Source organism: Chiloscyllium punctatum, chromosome 24, assembly GCF_047496795.1.
Source record: "Chiloscyllium punctatum isolate Juve2018m chromosome 24, sChiPun1.3, whole genome shotgun sequence".
Lineage (NCBI taxonomy): Eukaryota > Metazoa > Chordata > Chondrichthyes > Orectolobiformes > Hemiscylliidae > Chiloscyllium > Chiloscyllium punctatum.
In genome coordinates this window covers 86,201,901-86,221,957 of record NC_092762.1, presented here as the reverse complement: position 1 = coordinate 86,221,957, position 20,057 = coordinate 86,201,901, and the positions used below count along the sequence as shown (strand labels likewise).

The window sequence follows — 20,057 nt, the reverse complement described above, 5'->3', positions numbered from 1 at the left end:
TTCACTCCTGAGGACTTTCTGCAATGTTCATACACTCATGGTGACCTCCTTGAACGGGATGAGTGAGTGAGATGGGCAGTTGGAGTGGTTGTAGTATTTGTCTGTAACACTTGAGGTTTCCGTATACCTTGTGAAAGACTGTGCTTGATATCAATCCATCCTAGTGGATAGCACACAGCTGCCCCTGTGTCAGAGCACTGTGAGTTCGATTCCCTACTTCCCTTAAACTGAGCACAGATCCAGATTGACGTTCCCAACGCAGTGCTGTGGGAATGCTGCAGGGTCAGATAAAAGTACAATGCCGATGGCTACAACTAGAAGCAGAGGGGTTCTCCCTAATGCCCCAGCCAATAGTTATCCCCAATTCAGCACCAGACAATGGACTGGCCAGATATTCACATGGCCACAGCTCTTGGGATCTTGCTATGTTGAAATGTTGACCAACGTTGCAACTCTGGATCCTGAGTTGCTGAAATCCTGATGGCGGGTTTATGCCTGAAACATCAATTCTCCTGTTCCTTGGATGCTGCCTGACCTACTGTGCTTTTCTAGCACCACACTCTCAACAATGTTGCAACTCTTTTTATTTCACAGAAAGCACTTTGGAACTTGAGTTCTGAAGGACATCTCCTCTCAGATGGGAGTTTGAAAGGTTGGGAAGGTAACAGGACTGGCTTATCAGCCTTTCAAGTGGTTAATACACTGGACAGCTCTGCTGACAGTGACCAGCACAGCAGCAGTTTTGCGTCATTGGGGGTGTTAAGGTGTTAAGTTGATTAACGACATTGTAACATGAAGCCTGGTCTGTGTTTATCTTGATTTGTAGAAACCAAGTGGCAGCTAGTGCCTGACGGAGGAGAGGAATGTGAAGGAGGGAAAGTGAGATAGAGACCCCAATTTAGAACATGAACATCAGCCGAGATTAGAAATGTATCTTGCTTTGTGATATTTTCTCTGTTGATGTTATTTTGTTGCAGCCAGCAGTGAGAATCTGACTGTGGATGACTTGAAGCTGCTTAGCACATTCTGGTTTTAAAATGTAATCCATTGTTCAATCCAACTGAAGGAATATGCAACAAGTATTCTAAAACACTCCTAAAAATGTCAATAAACGTCTCTGAGTAACCACTTCAGATACTTGGTCACATAACTCAGGCTGACAGCCCATGGTGCCTTTACTGAGGTGGGGGAGGGCAGACCATTCCTCAGATGATACATTGAGCCAATGTCTTTAATCCCTAACCTCCCCACCCCCCTCAATTTGTTGACCCTGTAGGGAAGGTGTTATAAGATCCCAAAAGATCTTTTCAAAGAAGAGGGGAGGTGTTCTCATAAGATATTGGGTAGAATCAGGCCATTCAGCCCATTGAGTTTGCTCTGCCATTCGATTATGGCTGATAGGTTTCTCAACCCCATTTTCTAGCATTCCCCCCTCCCCCATAACCCTTGATCTTCCTGCTATTCAAGTATCTATCTATTTCTGTCATAAAAACACCTAATGACTTGGCGTCCACAGCTCTCTGGGTAATCAGTTCCACAGATTCCCCACCCTCTGGCTGAAGAAATTCCTCCTCATCTCAGTTCTAAAGGGTCATCCCTTCACTATGAGGCTGTCCCCTCAGGTCCCCATCTCTCCTATCGGTGGAAAGATCTGTACATCTGCTGAACCCAGGCCTCTCAGTATTCTGTAAGTTTCAAACAGATACCCCCTCATCCTTCTAAGTTCCATCAAATTCAGACCAAGAATCTTCAACCACTCCTCATATGACCAGACTTCCATCCCCAGGATCATTCCTGTAAACCTCCTCTGGACCCTCTCCAAGGTCAGAGCATCTTTCTTTAGATATGAGGTTCAAAACTGTTCACAATATTCTTAATGTGGTCTGACCAGAGCCTTTATACAGCCCCAGCAGTATATCCCTGCTCTGGTTTTCTAACCCTCTTGAAATATTGCATTTGCTTTCCTAACTGCCAACTGAAGGGCATGTTAACCTTAAGAGAATCCTCTATCAGGTTTCCTAAGTCCCTTTGTGCTTCAGATTTCCAAAGCCTTTCACCATTTAGAAAATAATCTGTGCACCTATTCCTCTGACCAAAGTGCATACCCTCACACTTTCCCACTTTCTATCTGCCATTTCTTTGCTGACTCTCCTAACCTATCCAAGTCCTTTTGCAGTCCAGATTAGAGTGGTGCTAGAAAAGCACAACAGGGCAGGCAGCATCCAAAGAGCAGGAAAATCGATGTTTCGGGCAAAAGCTGTTCATCAGGCCTCATTCCAGATGAAGGGCCTTTGCCCGAAACATCGATTTTCCTGCTCTTTGGATGCTGCCTGACCTGTTGTGCTTTTCCAGCACCACTCTAATCTTGACTCTAATCTCCAGCATCTGCAGTACCCACTTCTGCCAAGTCATTTTGCAGCCTCCCCGCTTCCTCAACACGACCTGTCCCTCCACCTATCTTTGTGTCATCTGCAAACTTAGCAGCAGTGTGCTCAGCTCCTTCATGGAGAAAATTAATATGTAATGTGAATAGTTGTGGTTCCAACACTGACCACTCCAGAACTCCCCGAGTCACCGGCTGCAATCCTGAAAAAGGCCCCTTTTTTCCTTACTGTCATCCTTTTACCAGTCAGCCGATCCTCTATCTACGTCAGTACCTTGCCCCTAACACCATGGGCTCTTACCTTATTTTGCAGCCTCCTGTTATTATTGGTCCACTGTTTTCCTGCTAGGCTTCCCTTCCAATCAACTCTGGCCAGCTCCTCCCTCATGTCTTTCTAGTTACTGTTACTCAGTTGTGATACTGTGACATCTGTTTCAGCTTTCCCCTCTCAAACTGCGGGGTGAGTTCTGTCATATTATAGACTCTTACAGACCATTAGCTCCCTAATCAAGTCTGCCTCATTAAACATCACCAAATCAAGAGCGGCTGTTCCTCAGTGGGCTCTACCACAAGCTGCTCCCAAAAAAATCATGTAGACATTCCACAAATTCCTTTTCTTGGGATCCCTGGCAAGTCTATTTTCCCAGCCCACCTGCATATTGACGAGCCCCATGATTATTGTAAGAGCACATTTCTTACACGCCTTTTCTATTTCCTGATTTATTTTCTTTCCAACATCCTGATGACTGCTAGGAGGCCAGTACAGAAATCTCATCAGGGTCTTTGCCGCCCGACTATATATCACTTTAGGAGAAAGTGAGGACTGCAGATGCTGGAGTACCAAAGTTGAAAAATGTGGTGCTGGAAAAATACAGCAGGCCAGGCAGCATCCGAGGGGCAGGAGAATCGACGTTTCCGGCATAAGCCCTTCTTCTGAAGAAGGGCTGTATATCACTTTAGATTAGATTAGATTAGATTACTTACAGTTTGGAAACAGGCCCTTCAGCCCAACAAGTCCACACTGACCCACCGAAGCGCAACCTACCCAGACCCATTCCCCTACATTTATCCCTTCACCTAACACTACGGGCAATTTAGCATGGCCAACTCACCTAACCTGCACATTTTTTGGACTGTGGGAGGAAACCGGAGCACCCGGAGGAAACTCACGCAGACACGGGGAGAATGTGCAAACTCCACACAGAGAGTCGCCTGAGGCGGGAATTGAACCCGGGTATCTTACAAACTAAGTAACCTTGTCCCCTTTGTCCATCTGCCTGAGCTTTCAATAGGATGTATATCCTTAGATATTTAGCTCCCAGTCCTGATCCCCTTGCAGTTTCTGAGATACCCATAACATCGTACCCACCAATTTCAATCTGCGCCACACGCTCATTTAACTTGTTTTGTTTATTGGTGTTTCAGGGCAACATTGAGCCCTCAACCAGCATCACTAACACAGTTTGTTTGGTTATTATCATATTGCTGTTTGTGGAATCTTGCTGCATTGCTCCTGGCAGCTGCATTTCCCATATTACAAGAGCAGCTACACGTGACAAATGCTTCATTCAGTGAAAATGCTTTGGGATGTTACAATGTTGTGCTATATAAATGCAAGTCATAGACTCATAGAGTCATAGAGATTTAAAGCACAAAAAAAAATCCATTTAAGCCCATCAGGTCCACACTGGTCACTGGTTCTATTTTCCTGCACCTAGTCTGTAGCCTTGGTATCACAAGTGTACATTGTCACAAAGCTAGTCCCTTCTTTCCTAAAAGCTGTTCCTTGGCTCAAGGGGATTCTGTCCTTGATTTTTTTTTCAGAGGAGCAATAAACTGGGCCGGGCTCCGATCAGTCTGGTTTGGTACAGAGATGAAAAAGGATTTTGAGAGGCCTTTTCTTTATATGTAAACACATGAGACTTCAGGCCAAAGTAGTCATGCTTTAGAAGTGATCTGTATAAAGAGGGGGGAGTGGTCAGCTGTCTAGCTGAGCTAAAAAGCTGAGTTGTTTTTAGTTGAGTCTTGAACTGGGAAGTTCAACAGGGAGCTTTATGGAAACTGTCTCTCTCTTTTCTGCCTTTCAATTTCAACCTGTAAGCATGTGCTCCATTTATAGTGGATTTTAAAAGGAGTTTGCTTATTAGGTCTGTTGTGTGTATTCAGAACAACATAATTACGTCTAGCTGGATAGGTTGAGTTCTATAGGGGTTCTTTGTCCTTTGTGTTTCATTGTGCGACTTTGTGAATAAATTTTTGTCTGATTTAAAATCTAGTAGTCAACCTAGCTATCTTACTCTGGGTAATTTTCACTGTACACTTACCGAAACAAATTGCAGAGTTAGGTCTAGGGAAGCCTGCTTAAGAATCTTTTGAGTGGTCTGGCCTAGTCCATAAGAACATCAAAATATTTCTTCAATGTGATGAGGGAGTGAGTTCCCGATTCCCACCCTCTAACTGAAAATGCTTTTCCTCACATCCTGTCTAAACCTCCTGCCCCTTACCTTAAATCTACCATCTCTCTTCATATCTCAAAGGAGAAAGTGAGGACTGCAGATGCTGGAGATCAGAGTTGAGAGTGTGGTGCTGGAAAAGCGCAGCTGGTCAGGCAGCATCCGAGAAGCAGGAGAATCAACATTTCGGGCATATGGACATTTCCTTCATCAGGAATATGGTGCTTATCTGGAGCTAATCACTCAGCAAGTTTGGTCTCTCATTACATCCATCATTTAGTTATTCATTAATCCACTGATTCTCATACCAGCTCGTTCCAAACATGTAACACGCCTTTTCCAATGAAATATGTACATTTTGTACAATATAGCCTGCTTGACTGGCATTATGTTCACAAACATCAGTTCTCTTCACCACCGACGCACATTAGCAACAGTGTGGACTATCAAAAGAGGTACTGGAGAAATTCACCAAAGATTCTCATACAGCACCTTCCAAACCCACAGCCACTTACATCTCTAAGTGATGTGGAGGTGCTGGTGTTAGTCTGGGGTGGACAAAGTTACAAATCACACAACACCAGGTTATAGTCCAACAGGTTTATTTGGGAGTACGAGCTTTTGGATCAAACTTAGCGACAGTGCCCTTGGTTCCTTCATCTAGAACATTACACATTAATGTGAATAGTTGTGGTGCTAGCACTGACCACTGCAGCACTCACAAGCCACCAGCTGATATCCTGAAAAAGACCCCATGCTTCCACTCTCTCTGCCTTCTGGCAGAAGTGTTGTGTGATTTTTAACTTTCATCTAGAAGGCAGTAGATATATAGGAATGCCACCACACTCTAGTTCCCCTCCGAGCCACATGCCACTCGACTTGGAAATACATTACTGTTCCTTCACAGTCAATGGGTCACAATAATGGAATTCCCTGCCTAAGGGCATTGTGGGTCTACCTACAGCAAATAGACTGCAACAATTCAAGAAAGCAGCTCAGCCCCACCTTCTCAAGGGGCAACTAAGAATGAGCAATAAATGCTCTCCCAGCCAGCGAGGCCCGTATCCCACAAATGAGTTAAAAATATCTACAGATATGTACACATACATAGGGCAGCACGGTGGCTCAGTGATGAGCACTGCTGCCTCACAGCGGCAGGGACCTGGGTTTGATTCCTGGCTTGGGTGACCATCTGTGTGGAGTTTACACATTCTCTCTGGGTGCTCTGGTTTCCTCCCACAATCCAAAGATTTGCAGGTTAGGTGAACTGGGCAGGCTAAATTGCCCATAGTGTTAGGTGTGTTAGTCAGGGGTAAATGTGGGGAGATGGGTCTGGGTGGGTTGCTGTTTGGAGGGTTGGTGTGGACTTGTTGGGCCGAAGGGCCTATTTCCATACTGTAGGGAATCAAATCTAGTTACATTAAAATGTGGGAACTGCACAAAGAGATAGGAAATAATTGAGTCAAAGGGAATTTCAGAGTTACCACCCACATGGTCAAGAGAACCTGGGCAAATGTGACATTAATAATTGGGAAAATGATATTGGACATGCGATCAGGAGATTATAGATCCTTTATTGTTGGTTTGAGGGGATCTACATCACTCATTATTCTTGCACTTCAAGTTGTGGTTCCTCTGCTACATATATAACAACAAATGTTTGGAATAAACTCCAGATAGAATAATGAAGACAAACTAAACTTCAACCATTGAAGAAACATTTGAATGAAACATTAGAATGGATTGTAGGGTCTCTCAAAGATGGAGTCATACAACACAGAAACAGATCCTCAGTCCAACTTGTACAAGATGGCTGAATTAATGAACCGAAGATACTGTGAGACTTGCAGAAATGATGGATTTTAGACAGAGGTTACTGGGGCTGTCAGTCGTTACACAGACTCATTGCAAGAATGGGTTTTCTGTCCAGAATCAACACTACCTTCTTGATAAAACCTATTTCATAACTGACAGCTTATAAATGAAGCTGCAATTTGTAGAACAACACAATGTTCCATCTCAAACCTTAAATACAGCATCAATTACCAAGAAATCCAGAAATCTTTGGAAAATTGTGAAAAGTAAACACATTAAAAGCCATCTAAAGGGAGCATGGCTGTAGCATAATGGGATGTGAATATATTAGTTATGATCATGTTCACAATGGCACTGATATCAACAGAGCAGAAGAAGTGAAACATATAGGCAAGGCTCGAAGAGGAGCAGGAGGACATTGTCCTGGAGACCTGTTGGCTATGTAATGTATATTATTGTCTAGACATAGGATTTAAATGATTTACTGAGGGGAAGAGAGACTTTCTGTAAGTTAAGAGCAAGGCAGCGATGCAAGGGAGTCAGAGTGGTAGCAGTGCATTGCATTCAACCTTGCACTGCAGACCCCCAATGGCAAAGAGAACACAGACGTTACTGAATCCAGGAAAGGACAACCATTCAGACTGGAATTAATGGGAGAACCATAATCCATGGACACAGCAGCAGCAGCCTAAAGCAACATTACTGCAGAGTTCTCTCAAAACAATGGCTATTTTGGAAGACATGCTGGACGTAGGGAAAGGTGACAAATATAATTTTATTTTGGGGGAGGCAATGGCCTGGTGCTATGTTTGCTGGATTGTTAATCCAGAGACCCAGATAATATTCTGGGGACCCAGGTTCAAATCCTGCCATGGCAGATTGTGGAATTTGAATTCAATAAACATTTGGAATTGAGAATCTAATGATTACCATAAATCCATTGTCAATTGTCGGAAAAGTCCATCTGGTTCACTAATATCCGTCAGGGAAACTGCCATCCTTACCTGGTGACTCCAGACCCACAGCAATGTGTTTGACTCTTAACTGCCTTCTGGGCAATTAGGGATGGACAATAAATGGTGCACTAGCCAGTGACACCCTCATCCGTGAATGAATGAAACAAATTGGGAAAAGAATGAATGGGATGTGATTAGCTGGCTATGGATACCTTAGCAAGTTGGCTTGTGGGACGTAGATGAGTGAGTAATCCTGGTGACTTCAGTGAAGCTGTAACCCACTGATTACATCCTCAATCAAACAGTCTCATTACAACAATCTCATTACAGTCCTGGTCAGGTAAGGACAGATTGTAACAGTTCCAGTCCAGTTTTGATTAGACCGAGAAGTGATTTTTACACAGTTATTGGAACCCCCATCATGAACACTGGAAAGGGGAAGAGGTCAGAGGGTGTCGGTGGGGATGGAGCTGGTAAAACTTCTCTTCCAGTTACCTTAATATCAGCTCTTACTATTCCAATAAATAAGTCACATTTCAGCAATGTCCTGATCATCTCAGCCTTGCCCATGACAATGTGATTACTGTATCGATATTTCTCTCCCACAGTTTCCACCATCTAGAATAGAGGCTATCAACTATACCCTGACAGTGACTGAGTTCATTATTCCTTTCAGAACAGATTGGAATCCAGGCTGGTTCTGATAATTAACTTATTGAGACCAGCAACATTACCTGAAATGTTAAAGTCATGCTTTTTGAGCCCATTTCCCAAAGACTTTAATCTGTTCCTGAGATTTTGAATTTCTGCAACTCAATAAAATATTACGGAGCACTCTGCAGGAACACAACTGGTGCTAAAAGGCCAAAAAAGAGCTATTGGTATGTCTGCTGAAAAACATTGGTGTAGCTGCAGTGGAGACAGTGTAGGGGAAGCTTTACTCTGCAACTAATCCTGTGCTATTGCTTTCGTGGGAGTTTGATAGGGACAGTGTGGATGGACCTTTACTCTGTATGTAACCCTGTGCTGTCCTTATCCTGGGAGTCTATGATGGGGACAGTGTAGAGTGAGTTTCACTCTGTATCTAACCCTATGTTTGACACTGATGCTTTTGTTAAAATATTAAATGCCATATTTCTATTTCAATCATTGAAAGATGTCCCAATGTTATTTATTAATTGTAGATTTATTGTGTTTAACTACATGTAGATATTTGGCATCAACTAGGGTTTCAATTGAACCAATAACAAGAGACACTAGCTGAAATTGCAGTTTGGTTGAATTTGAAGTTTCTTTTATCATTCCATGTATAAGCGCAAAAATTAGCTCGAATACCATCCTTCACAAAGTGGCTTTGTGTATATTCAACGAATGAACATTGACAATCTTCTGGGATGAAGAATTCTGACAACTCTCAAGTGAAAGCATTCCTCTCCATTTCAGTCCTAAATAGAGTCATAGAGATGTACAGCATGGAAACAGACCCTTCGGTCCAACTTGTCCATGCTGACCAGATATCCTAAACTAATCTAATCCCATGTCCCTGCACTTGGCTGATATCCCTCCAAACCCTTCCTATTCATATACCCATCCAGATTCCTTTTAAATGTTGTAATTGTACCAGCCTCCACCACTTCCTCTGGCAGCTCATTCCATACATGCACCACCCTCTGCCTGAAAAAGTTGCCCCTTAGGTCTCTTTTATATCTTTCCCATCTCACCCTAAGCCTATGCCCTCTAGTTTTAGACTCCCCACCCTAGGAAGGTGTCTATTTGTCTTATCTGTGCCCCTCATGATTTTATACATCTCCATAAGGTCACCTCTTAGCCTCCGACGCTCCAGGGAAAACAGCCCCAGCCTATTCAACCTCTCATGTAGCTCAGATCCTCCAACCCTGGCAATATCCTTGTAAATCTTTTCTGAACCCTTTCAAGTTTCACAACATTCTTCCGATAGGAAGGAGACCAGAATTGCACACAATATTCCAACAGTGGCCTAACCAATGTCCTGTACAACCACAACACGACCTCCCAATTCTTATACTCAATGCTCTGTCCAATAAGGGAAAGTATACTAAACGTCTTTTTCACTATCCTATCTACCTGCGACTCCACTTTCAAGGAGCTATGAACCTGCACTCCAAGGTCTCTTTGTTCAGCAACACTCCCCATGACCTTACCATTAAGTGTATAGTTCCTGCTCTGATTTACTTTTCCAAAATGCAGCATCTCACATTTATCTAAGTCACACCCCATCTGGAACTTCTCAGCCCATTGGCCCATCTGCTCCAGATACTGTTGTAATCTGAGGTAACCCTCTTTGCTGTCCACCTCCAATTTTGGTGCCATCTGCAAACTTACTAACTATACCCCCTATGTTCACACCTAAATCATTTATATAAATGATGAAAAGTAGTGCACCCAGCTCCGATCATTGTGGCACTCCACTAGTCACAGGCCTCCAGTCTGAAAAACAACCCTCCACCACCACCCTCTGTCTTCTACATTTGAGCCAGTTTTGTATCCTAATGGCTAGTTCTCCCTGTATTCCGTGAGATCTAATATTGTGAACCAAACTGTCATAGGGAACCTTGTTGAACGCCTTACTGAAGTCCACATAGATCACGTCCATCACTCTGCCCTCATCAATCCTCTTTGTTACTTCTTCAAAAAACTCAATCAAGTTTGTGAGACATGATTTCCCACGCACAAAGCCATGTTGACTATCCCTAATCAGTCCTTGCCTTTCCAAATACATGTACATCCTGTCCCTCAGGATTCCCTTTAACAACTTACCCACCACCGATGCCAGGCTCACTGGTCTATAGTTCGCTGGCTTTTCCTTACAACCTTTCTTAAATAGTGGCACCACATTAGCCAACCTCCACTCTTCTGGCACCTCACCTGTGAATATCAATGATACAAATATCTCAGTAAGAGGTCCAGCAATCACTTTCCTAGCTTCCCACAGAGTTCTAGAGTACAGCTAATCAGGTCCTGTGGACTTATTTACTTTTATGCATTTCAAGACATCCAGCACTTCCTCCTCTGTAATATGGGCATTTTTCAAGATGTCACCATCTATTTCCCCACATTCAATAATCTTCCATGTCTTTCATCCACAGTAAACCCTGATGTTCAGTCCTTTATCCTTGAACTGTAGTCATATGTTTCAGTCTCTGATTCAGGGCAAATTCCCTCACAAATTCCACATGCTTTCAGGACAAACCAACCAGGATTTGTGTAAATGTGCAATTTAGAAGATAACAAAGCATTTAAAAGCTCCACTTTAATGTTCACGTGATATGTTCTTATATCTTTAAGGCAATAAGATTTGGTTGCGGTCAAAGAATCATGTTTTAGTTGCATTATGTCCATTAAACCCTGCACTTTGAACAGGACTAAGAATTCCGAAGGCTATACATTTTGAGTTTCATCTCTGGACCTGGGTCCATGTTATAGGCTGACACTCCTATTGCAGAATGGAAGGGGCACTGAAGTGTCACAGGACTATACAGTCAGTTCATCTACAATGGGATGGTTGCGTTGTTGTGCAACCACGCATTATAGAAAAATCACATGTTAGAAACAGCGCTTAAAGTGTTGGCGATGTAACCGTGTTACAGCCAACACATGTTTTAAAAGTTCACACTTTAGAAAAAGCATCTGCAATTCGTCAATTGCGTTAGAGGGAATTCGCATTTACAAAACGCATGTTATAACAGAACCACATGTACTGAGAGAGCGGCGCACTGTCAGAAGGTCAGAGCTGAGGGACTGCTGCACTGTTGGAGAGTCCGTGCCGAGGGAATGCTGCGCTGTCGGAGGGTCAGTGCTGAGAGGGTGCCGCACTGTCAGATGGTCAGTGCTGAGAGGGTGCCGCACTGTCAGAGGGACAGTGCTGAGAGGGTGCTGCACTGTTGGAGGGTCCGTGCTAAGAGGGTGCCGCACTGTTGGAGGGTCCATGCCGGGGAGTGCTGCACTGTCAGAGGGTCTGTGCTGAGGGAACTGGGAATGTTGGAGAGTCAGTGCTGTACTGTCGGAGGGTCCGTGCTGAGGGAGCGCCATGCTGTTGGAGGGTTAGTGCTAAGGGAGTGCCGCACTGTCAGAGAGTCGGTGCTGAGGGAGTGCCGCACTGTCGGAGGGTCAGTGCTGAGAGAGTGCTGCACTGTTGGAGTGTCTGTTCTGAGGGAGTGCTGCACTGTCGTAGGATCCGTGCTGAGGGAGCGGGGAATGTCGGAGAGTCAGTGCTGAGGGAATGCCGCACTGTCAGAAGTGATTTTGATGAAATGGTTATGTTTTGCCTATTCCTGAATTTTTTGTGTTTTTTTGACAATATATGTGTTCAGCAACCAATTATTGACATTTTGCAAGTATTGGACGCTGAGAAAAGGAATTTTCTTTCTGCTCTTCCTTGTGTTTTACCTTTCTGCCTGAGTTCTTTGTTAATTTATGGTGTTAGAGTTTGGAACTCGTGATGAAATGAGAGAGAATTTTCAGTGCTTGACTGAAGACAGGGAATTTGGAAGGAAAGAAGAGGAGGATTGTGCAGAGAATTCTTTAACATGTTCAAACACGGTTCTTTGCCTGAAGCAATTTTGTGAAAACCTACTGGAAACACATAGCAATCTCATGTCCGTAAGTGGAATTGCCATGTAAACATTCCAAGTGCAGATCCTTCCCCAAAATTGCCAGATCTCAGATTGAGGAGATAAATTGAGACCTATTCAGCTGAAAATGCAGAAGGTACAACAGATGCTGTTTGTGAAGGGAGGCCGTGTGTACAGATGACAGTCCTCTCCAGTTTCCGGGAACCAGTATTTATTCCTTCCCTAACCTTTGTTGAGGAAGAAGATCACTCGGTCATTATGTTATTGCGGTTTGTGGGATCTTGCTGTGCAAACTGGCTGCCACGTTTCCTGCACGACAACAGAGAACACTCTTCAAAAGTGCCTCCGTGACTGTAAAATACATTGTGATGTTCAGAAGTCATGTCAGGTGCTCTATAAATTCAAAACTTACTTCTTTCTTAACATGTGCCCACAGAGTTGGTTGTAGAGAAAGTTGTGCAAACTGAAAAATACAGTTTGTTTGATTAACTCAATGTGATTTACTGTGGTGAATAGATTCCAATGTACATGAGCATAACACCAACCATTTTAGATCAAAAGAACAGAACAGATCATGATTTAAATGATGCAAAGCACAGAATAACTTGATTTGATTTGATTTATTATTGTCACAAAGAGTGAAAAGGTTTGTTTTCCATGCAGTACAGAGAGATCATACCGTACAAAAAGCATAGGGTTATTGAACAGAGCAAAGAATAAAAAGTTACAGCTTCAAGGAAGGTGTACAAGAAGTGAGATCAACATTAGATTTAAAATTTGAGAGGTCCATTCAAAAGCCTACGGGTTTAAGGGTTTCCTTTGCTGCAATAAAGAAAATAAAGGGGTTACTTGTTCATCGTTGGCAGGAATTTGAAAGAGGTTTCTCTTTGAATTCTAATAGTGCTGCACAAGGCAGATAGAGTCACAGAGCCATAAAGGTCTGCAGCATGGAAACAGGCCCTTCAGCCTAACTTGCTCATGCTGCCCAGTTTTACAATTTAAACCAGTTCCATTTGCCTGCATTTGGTCCATATCCCTCCATATCCCTCCATACCTATCCCATACATGTACCTGAGTAAATGTTTCTAATGCAGGACAAAATGTTTTCCCCAGCTGGTGACTCAGGGACAGACTCAGGGTAGAATCAGGCCATCTTAGGTTGAGATAAGGAGAAATTTCTTCACTTGGAAGCTGGTGGATCTTTGGAATTCTGTATCCCTGAGGGCTGTGGAATGTTAATCATTGAGTATGTTCAAGACTGTGATTGATAGATTTCTACTTTTGAATTACTTCAAGGGATAGCACAGCAGAATGGCTCTGAGGTAGATGATCAATTGTTGTCTAGAATGACAAAACAGGCTCAAGGGGCTGAATGGCCTACCCCTGCTCCAGTGCTCACTCATTAGGAGAGATATATTGGGGCATTTCACATTAATGGACATCTCCAAAACAATGGGACATAATCTTGAAGTCTGAGCCAGGCCCATGTGGGAGACAGTTTCGGAAATATCTCTTCAATATGAGAGAGATTTAAAATAGATATGGGGGGCAGTTTTTTCATTCAGAGGGTGGTTCGTGTGTGGAATGAACTTCCTGAGGAAGTGATAGATGTGAGTACAGTTACAATGTTTAAAAGACATTTGGATAAGTACATGAATAGGAAAGGTTTGGAGAGATATGGGCCAGCAGTAGGCAGGTGGGATTAGTTTCGTTTGGGATTACGTTCGGCTTGGATTGGTTTGACCAAATGGTCTGTTTCCGGTTATATGACTGTATGAATGGTGGTGGAATCCTTTCCACTAAAAGCAATAGCTGCTAGCTCAATTAATCATTTTAAATACTAAATGAAGTACTCAATGAAATGCAGAAGGCAAGGAAATGCAGAGGAGCTGAGAGATCTTGGAGTGCTTATCCATAAATCTCTGAAGGCAGTAGGACAGGTTAAAAGGGAGTTAAGAAAGTGCATGGGACACTTGCCTTTATTAATCAAGGCATAGAGTGTAAGAGCAAGGACATCATGTTGGAGCAGTACAGAACTTTGGTTTGGTCACAGTAGTGTGTGCAGTTTTCATTACAGTACTATAGGAAGGATGTGATTGCACTGGAGGGGATGCAGAGAAGATTCACCAGGATGTGATCTGGGTTGGAGCATTTCAGTGATGAAGAGGCTGGATAAGCTCAAGGTGTTTTATTTGGAGTAGAGAAGGCTGAGGGGGGATCTGATAGAGGTGGATAAGATAATGAAGGGAAAGGACAAGATGGATAGAAAGCAGCTAATCCCTTTAGTCAAAGCATCTAAAACAAGGGGCACACTTTAAAAGAGAAAGACAGACAGACTGTTCGAGGGGATTTGAAGAAAACCCTTTCTCATCTACAGGGTGGTGAGGGTCTGGAATGCATTGCCTGGAGCATAGTTGAGGCAGGGACCTCACAATTTTTAAAACATTCTTGGATGCGCACTTGAAGCTGTCTTAACATTCAAGGCTGTGGGCTGAGAGCAAGGAAGTGGGACTGGTGTAGGTATTAGTGTATCTTTGGCGAGGTCGATGGGCTGAATGACCTCTTCTATGATTTGATGCAATCGATAGATTTTTGCTGGGGATGGGTATAAAAGCAGATGGAGGCAAGACAGGTTAATGGAAATAATTTACAGATCAATCCTGCTCCCAGGCATGAGGGGCTGAATGGCCTCTTGCTGCTCCACTGAGCCTCATGTATTTACCCAGCTTCATTTTAAATTAAACTGAATGTGAAAGGTTCAGACCTGGCTCCGATGGTGGTTGTATAACATGTGCTTGTAAACAAATTTTATACACTTCCTGCAGAGGAAATGTATATCTAGCATCATTGAATTCAGACCACTCCTTGGGGAATTTCCCTAACTTCCCAAACTCCCTCTGCAGAAAACTCTGGATCGCACTTGTTTTTCCACAAGTTTTTAAAAAAAACCTTTGAGTTTTTTACATCCTTGATTACAGTTAATTCCACTGTTCACAGTTTGTAACATTGCAATGTTTTCCAGAAGGAGTTAGATATAGTTGTCAGGGTCAAAGGGATCAAAAGGGTATGGGGAGAACATGGGAACAGCGGACTGGGTTGGATGATCAGCTGTGATCATATTGAATGGTGCAACAGGCTCAAAGGGCCGAATGGCCTCCTCCTGCTCCATTTTCTGTTTCGTTCCCACAAGGGTCTGACAATGTATTGAAGGTCGAGTTAGACAGACCTTTAGTCAACAAGGGAGTTTGAGGGTCAGGCATGAAACTAGATTTGAGGCCACAATCAGGTCATCCATGGTTTTAGTGAATTTTGCAACAGGCTTGAGGGACCGAGTGGCCTATTCCTATTTTTTATTCATTCATGGGATGTAGGCATCACCGGCTGGGCCAGCATTTATTGCCTGTCCCTAACTGTTCTTGAAAAGGTGGGGTTGAGCTGCCTTCTTGAACCCTACAGCCCATGTCCTCTGGATTGACCCACAATGTCCTTAAGGAGGGAATTCCAGGATTTTGATCCAGCGACAGTGAAGGAACAGCAATATGTTTCCATGTCAGGATAATGAGGGGCTTGGAGGAAGACTTGCAAGGGATGGTGTTCCTATGTATCTGCTGATTTTGTTCTTCCAGATGGAAGTGGTCTTGGATTTGGAAGGTGCTATCTGAGGATCTTTAGTGAATTTCTGTAGTACATCTTGTAGTTGGTACACACTACTGCTACTGACCGTCGGTGGTAGAGGGAGTAGATGTTTGTGGATGTTGTGCCAATGAAGTGAGCTGCTTTATTCTGGATGGAGTCAAGCTCCTTGAGCATTGTCAGAGCTGCACCCATCCAGATAAGTGGAGAGTATTCCATCATACACCTGACACTTGTGCCTTGTTTCTTATGATCTGGATATGGAGATTTTCTCAGTGAACTAGTTGGATTTTTAAATGATAATCTGACAACTGCATGCCCCTTTTACTAATACTATTTATATTTCTTTGCTTACCTTTAGCTGAGCAAAAACTGTCAAACTGACTCAATGGGATTTAAGCTATTGATCTCTGGTGTCAATGCCAGCAACATGGTCAATATACTCTGTCCCTCCCTGGATGTAATGTATTTCCTCATTTCTGTAATCTGAGGCAGTTTGCATCTTTAGGAAGAATAGATAGCAAGGCCTTGGGAGATGACGTAGACATGCCGCAGTTAGGACCTGATGAAGGGACATTGCTTGTGTGTAAAGATTGGAAAAACCGTAGGCCTGCGCTCCTTGGAGCAGAGATAGTTAAGAGGAGAATTCAAAATCATGAAGGACTTTGACAGAGTAAATGTGAAGGAATTGTTTGAAGTGATGGGACAGTCAATAAGCAGAGCGACACATAGAAATAAAGAAGGCCTTCTCCACCACTTAACATGATCATGGTTGATCACTCAAGGCAATAACCCACTCCCTCAACAGAGATGTGGGGAGTGATTATATGCAGCAAGGTTAAAATATAACTCTCAAAATGCATCTTGGTAAACAGCTGAACAGATGAAAGTAAAAGTTCATAGGGGAAGGGTAGGGGAGTGAGACCAGTTGGATAACTCAAAGCATAGTGGGCCAAATGTCCTCCTGTTATGCTGGCTCATTCTATCATGGTCACTGAACATGCAAATTGTGATCCCGTGACCAACAGAGAGACTAGGAACTGTGCAAATGGACTGAGTTTTAGTGTTTGCTGTGTGTGAATAAAGGTGTCACAAGACAAGCACACTCTAACATGAAACAACATCTGCTCGTAACTCAAACAGCAATGGCACAATGACATTTTGTTTCAACAAAGCTTTTATTGTTTTCTTGTATCTTTACATTTATCAGATTGTCAAACCAAATCTCACTTCAGGACAAAATCAGTTCTCTTACGCAAGTTATGTTTGTCGATTTTGATAAGCTTTTAACGGGAGATTACATTGGAACGTTCAGAGTTTTTCAAGATTGTATTTTCACAAAAGATGGAATGGGGGGGGATTGGTTTAACTTGGCCAGCTCTAGAATACCTCTCTCATTTGCCCCCATCTCCGATACAGAGCCACTTTAGTCACCTCTGACAATTCAAAAGATAATTTCTTAAAAAGAAAACAGATTTTACATATCTTGTTAACATTGTAAAGAGATTAAAAGAGAAAATGCTGGAAAGACTTAGATCTGTGAGGGGGCCGGTTTCAAGATTAAACTCTCAGTTCTGAGGAAGAGTTATGTTGGACTCGAAGTATTGTCTCTGTTTCTCTCTCATGGATGCTGCCAGACCTGAATTTCTCCAGCAGTGTCTGTTTAAATTTCAGATTTCCAGCATCCAGAGCATTGACTTTATTAGAAATAGATTTTAATTTACCTCAATAGTGGTTTAATCTCCTGAGTTGAGTTTTTGAGTTCTGTCAAGATCAAGGATGAAGGTTAATAATCCCACAGATAGTAGATATCATCTCTCTGGATCTTGACTGACATTTTAACCTTCAGAGGTCTCACAAGATCATCCCACCTGAGGACACACAGTTATTTGAGTTAAAGAGCCTTTTAAACTAGGGAAGAAATTGGCCTCCAATTTACCAATGCAATGGATTAGGGTCAGGGTCAGAGTTAGGGTTAAATTTAGGGTCCGATCAGGGTCAGGAGGCAAGCAGTTGAGAGGCAACCACATTACTGTGGGTCTGGACTCACAGATAGGCCAGAGCAGCAATTTCCTTCTCTCAAGGGCATTAGTAAAACAGATGGGCTTTTCCAGACAGTCAATAATGATTTCACAGTCATCATTAGACTCATAATTTCAGGTTTTCACTGAATTCAGCTACAAATTCCACCATTAAGCCATGGCATAATTTGAAACTAGCTCTCCAGGTAAATAGTCACCTCCCCTGGTCACTGTGTTGAAGCTTCATGTCTTGTTATGCAACAAAGTAAATTCCATTTGCTGGACAAATTTTCAGGCCAATGCTTAGGCCGATCAGCGTCCACTTGCCAACCAATCAGCACTCTCACCTCTTGCAGTATAAATGTTGGGTTTCCTCTTGAATTGGGAAATTGTCCTAATGCATAAAAGACGAAAACTTTTGCCAAATGTGTCTTTTCTTCAGCAATTCTCAAGTTCCGTACAATGAAACAACCATAAGGAAAATCAGCAGCCGCACAGCAAGATTTTCAGAACAATGGAACCAGTTGGAAAGCTGGCACAGATCCGATTAGCTGGAGCTACAGGGGAGACTATTCAGCCCCTTTCCACCATTCAGTTCGATCATGACCAATCTAACTCCACGTACTCTTCCTCACTCTGTATTCCCTAAAACCTTTGATGAAGGAAAATCAATCTCAGACACAGAATAAGCAATTGATCTTCCATCCTTTCTCAGTTTCATAGAATCCAATCCATAGGTGTGGAAGAAACCATTTGGCCCATGGAGTCCACACTAATTGTCTGAAGAGCATCCCACTCTGACCTACCTCTTAAACACTGCCTGGCCCATGGCTAGACCAGGGTCAAAATGTATGGTGTTGGAAAAGCACAGCCTGTCAGGCAGCATCTGAGGAGCAGGCAAGTCTGTGGCTAATCCACCCTGACCTGCATATCTTTGAACTGTGAGGAGGAAATCAGAGCACCCACAGGACACCCTCACAGACACAGGATTACACACAGACAATTATCTGAGGGTGGAATTGAACCCAGGTCCCTGATGCTGCAAGGCAGCAGTGCTAACCACTGAGCAACTATGCTGCGTTGTGGAGGAGAGTTCTAAAATTCTAGCTCTCTTTGCTTTAAGAAATGTTTTGTAATTTCACTCCTGAAAGGTCTACCTGAATGTTTAAACTGCGCACCCTCATCCTAGGTTCCTCAACTGGCAAAAAAAAAGCTTCTTTCTATTCCTATTGATATCTTAAACATTGGTCAAAGCAATCCTTCACCTTCTAAGTTCTACAGGATAACTCACTAGCTCATTCAATCTCTCCCTGTAATTTACACTTGGTGTGCTGGTATCATTCAGGTGAATCTAAGCAGTACTCTGTTAAGGGACAGCATTTCCCTCCTCAGGGGAAATGTCTGGAACTGTTCACAGACTGTACAGTACAACTAAAGTATGACTTTTATCTGGCAGCACTTGTGGAGAGAAATCAGAGTTAACGCTTGAGGTTGAGTGACCAGTCCTCAGATATTCTGTAGAAGGGTCACTCGACCCAAAACATTAACTCCGATTTCTCTTCACAACTGCTGCCAGACTTGCTGAGCTTTTCCAGCAATTTTGATTCTGATTTACAGCATCCACAGTTATTGCCATTTTGACTTTTACCTCCCTTTCCATTAGAAAGACCAATATTCCTTTAGCTTTTTTGATAATTTTCTGCACACGTCCATGATATTTTAATGACTTCTGACCCTGGGCTGCCACAAGTCTCTTTGAATCGTCCCCTATTCCAACTTTTCACCAAGTCTCTCTTTTCTGTACAGAGTGATTCACAGGATGGGAGCAATGGAGTCATGGTTAGAAAATCTGCTTCTTTCATCATAATGGCTGCAGGACAAAGATTGGCTAAAAAAACAAAGAGAGATTACTAAGAAGCTTTTGAATTGCTGTATCCACCCTAACTGGTTCAGTAACGCACTTCAGAGTATGACTGAATCTGACCTCTGTGTGACTCCAGTCCCACACTAACTCTTTTGATTGTGGGTGCCCTCAGGACACATAGCGAAAGGCAATAACTGAACTGGGTATGCTCATAACAAATATTAAAACCCAAAGAAACATGCACTGGAAAGTAATAATCAACAGAAGAATAAACAGTCACTGTCTGTGTGCTTATCCTATTCCTTGTATATGTATCCAGGAC

The 20,057-nt window shown here is 43.0% G+C and overlaps 1 protein-coding gene across 3 annotated transcripts in view; it reads left to right on the top strand.

Annotated features, from left to right (window-relative positions):
- LOC140494794 (3',5'-cyclic-AMP phosphodiesterase 4C-like) overlaps positions 1-20,057 on the top strand; it is a 332,319-nt gene that overhangs the window by 7,706 nt on the left and 304,556 nt on the right. For 2 of the 3 annotated variants that reach the window (XM_072594394.1, XM_072594392.1), the window contains exon 1: positions 12,584-12,605. The exons of the other annotated variant lie outside the window; for it this stretch is intronic. In XM_072594394.1, the coding sequence (XP_072450495.1) occupies positions 12,599-12,605 (7 nt within the window). In that variant the 5' untranslated portion in view covers positions 12,584-12,598. Of the gene's footprint in view, positions 1-12,583; positions 12,606-20,057 lie in introns of those variants that run through there. 3 annotated transcript variants of the gene reach the window in all.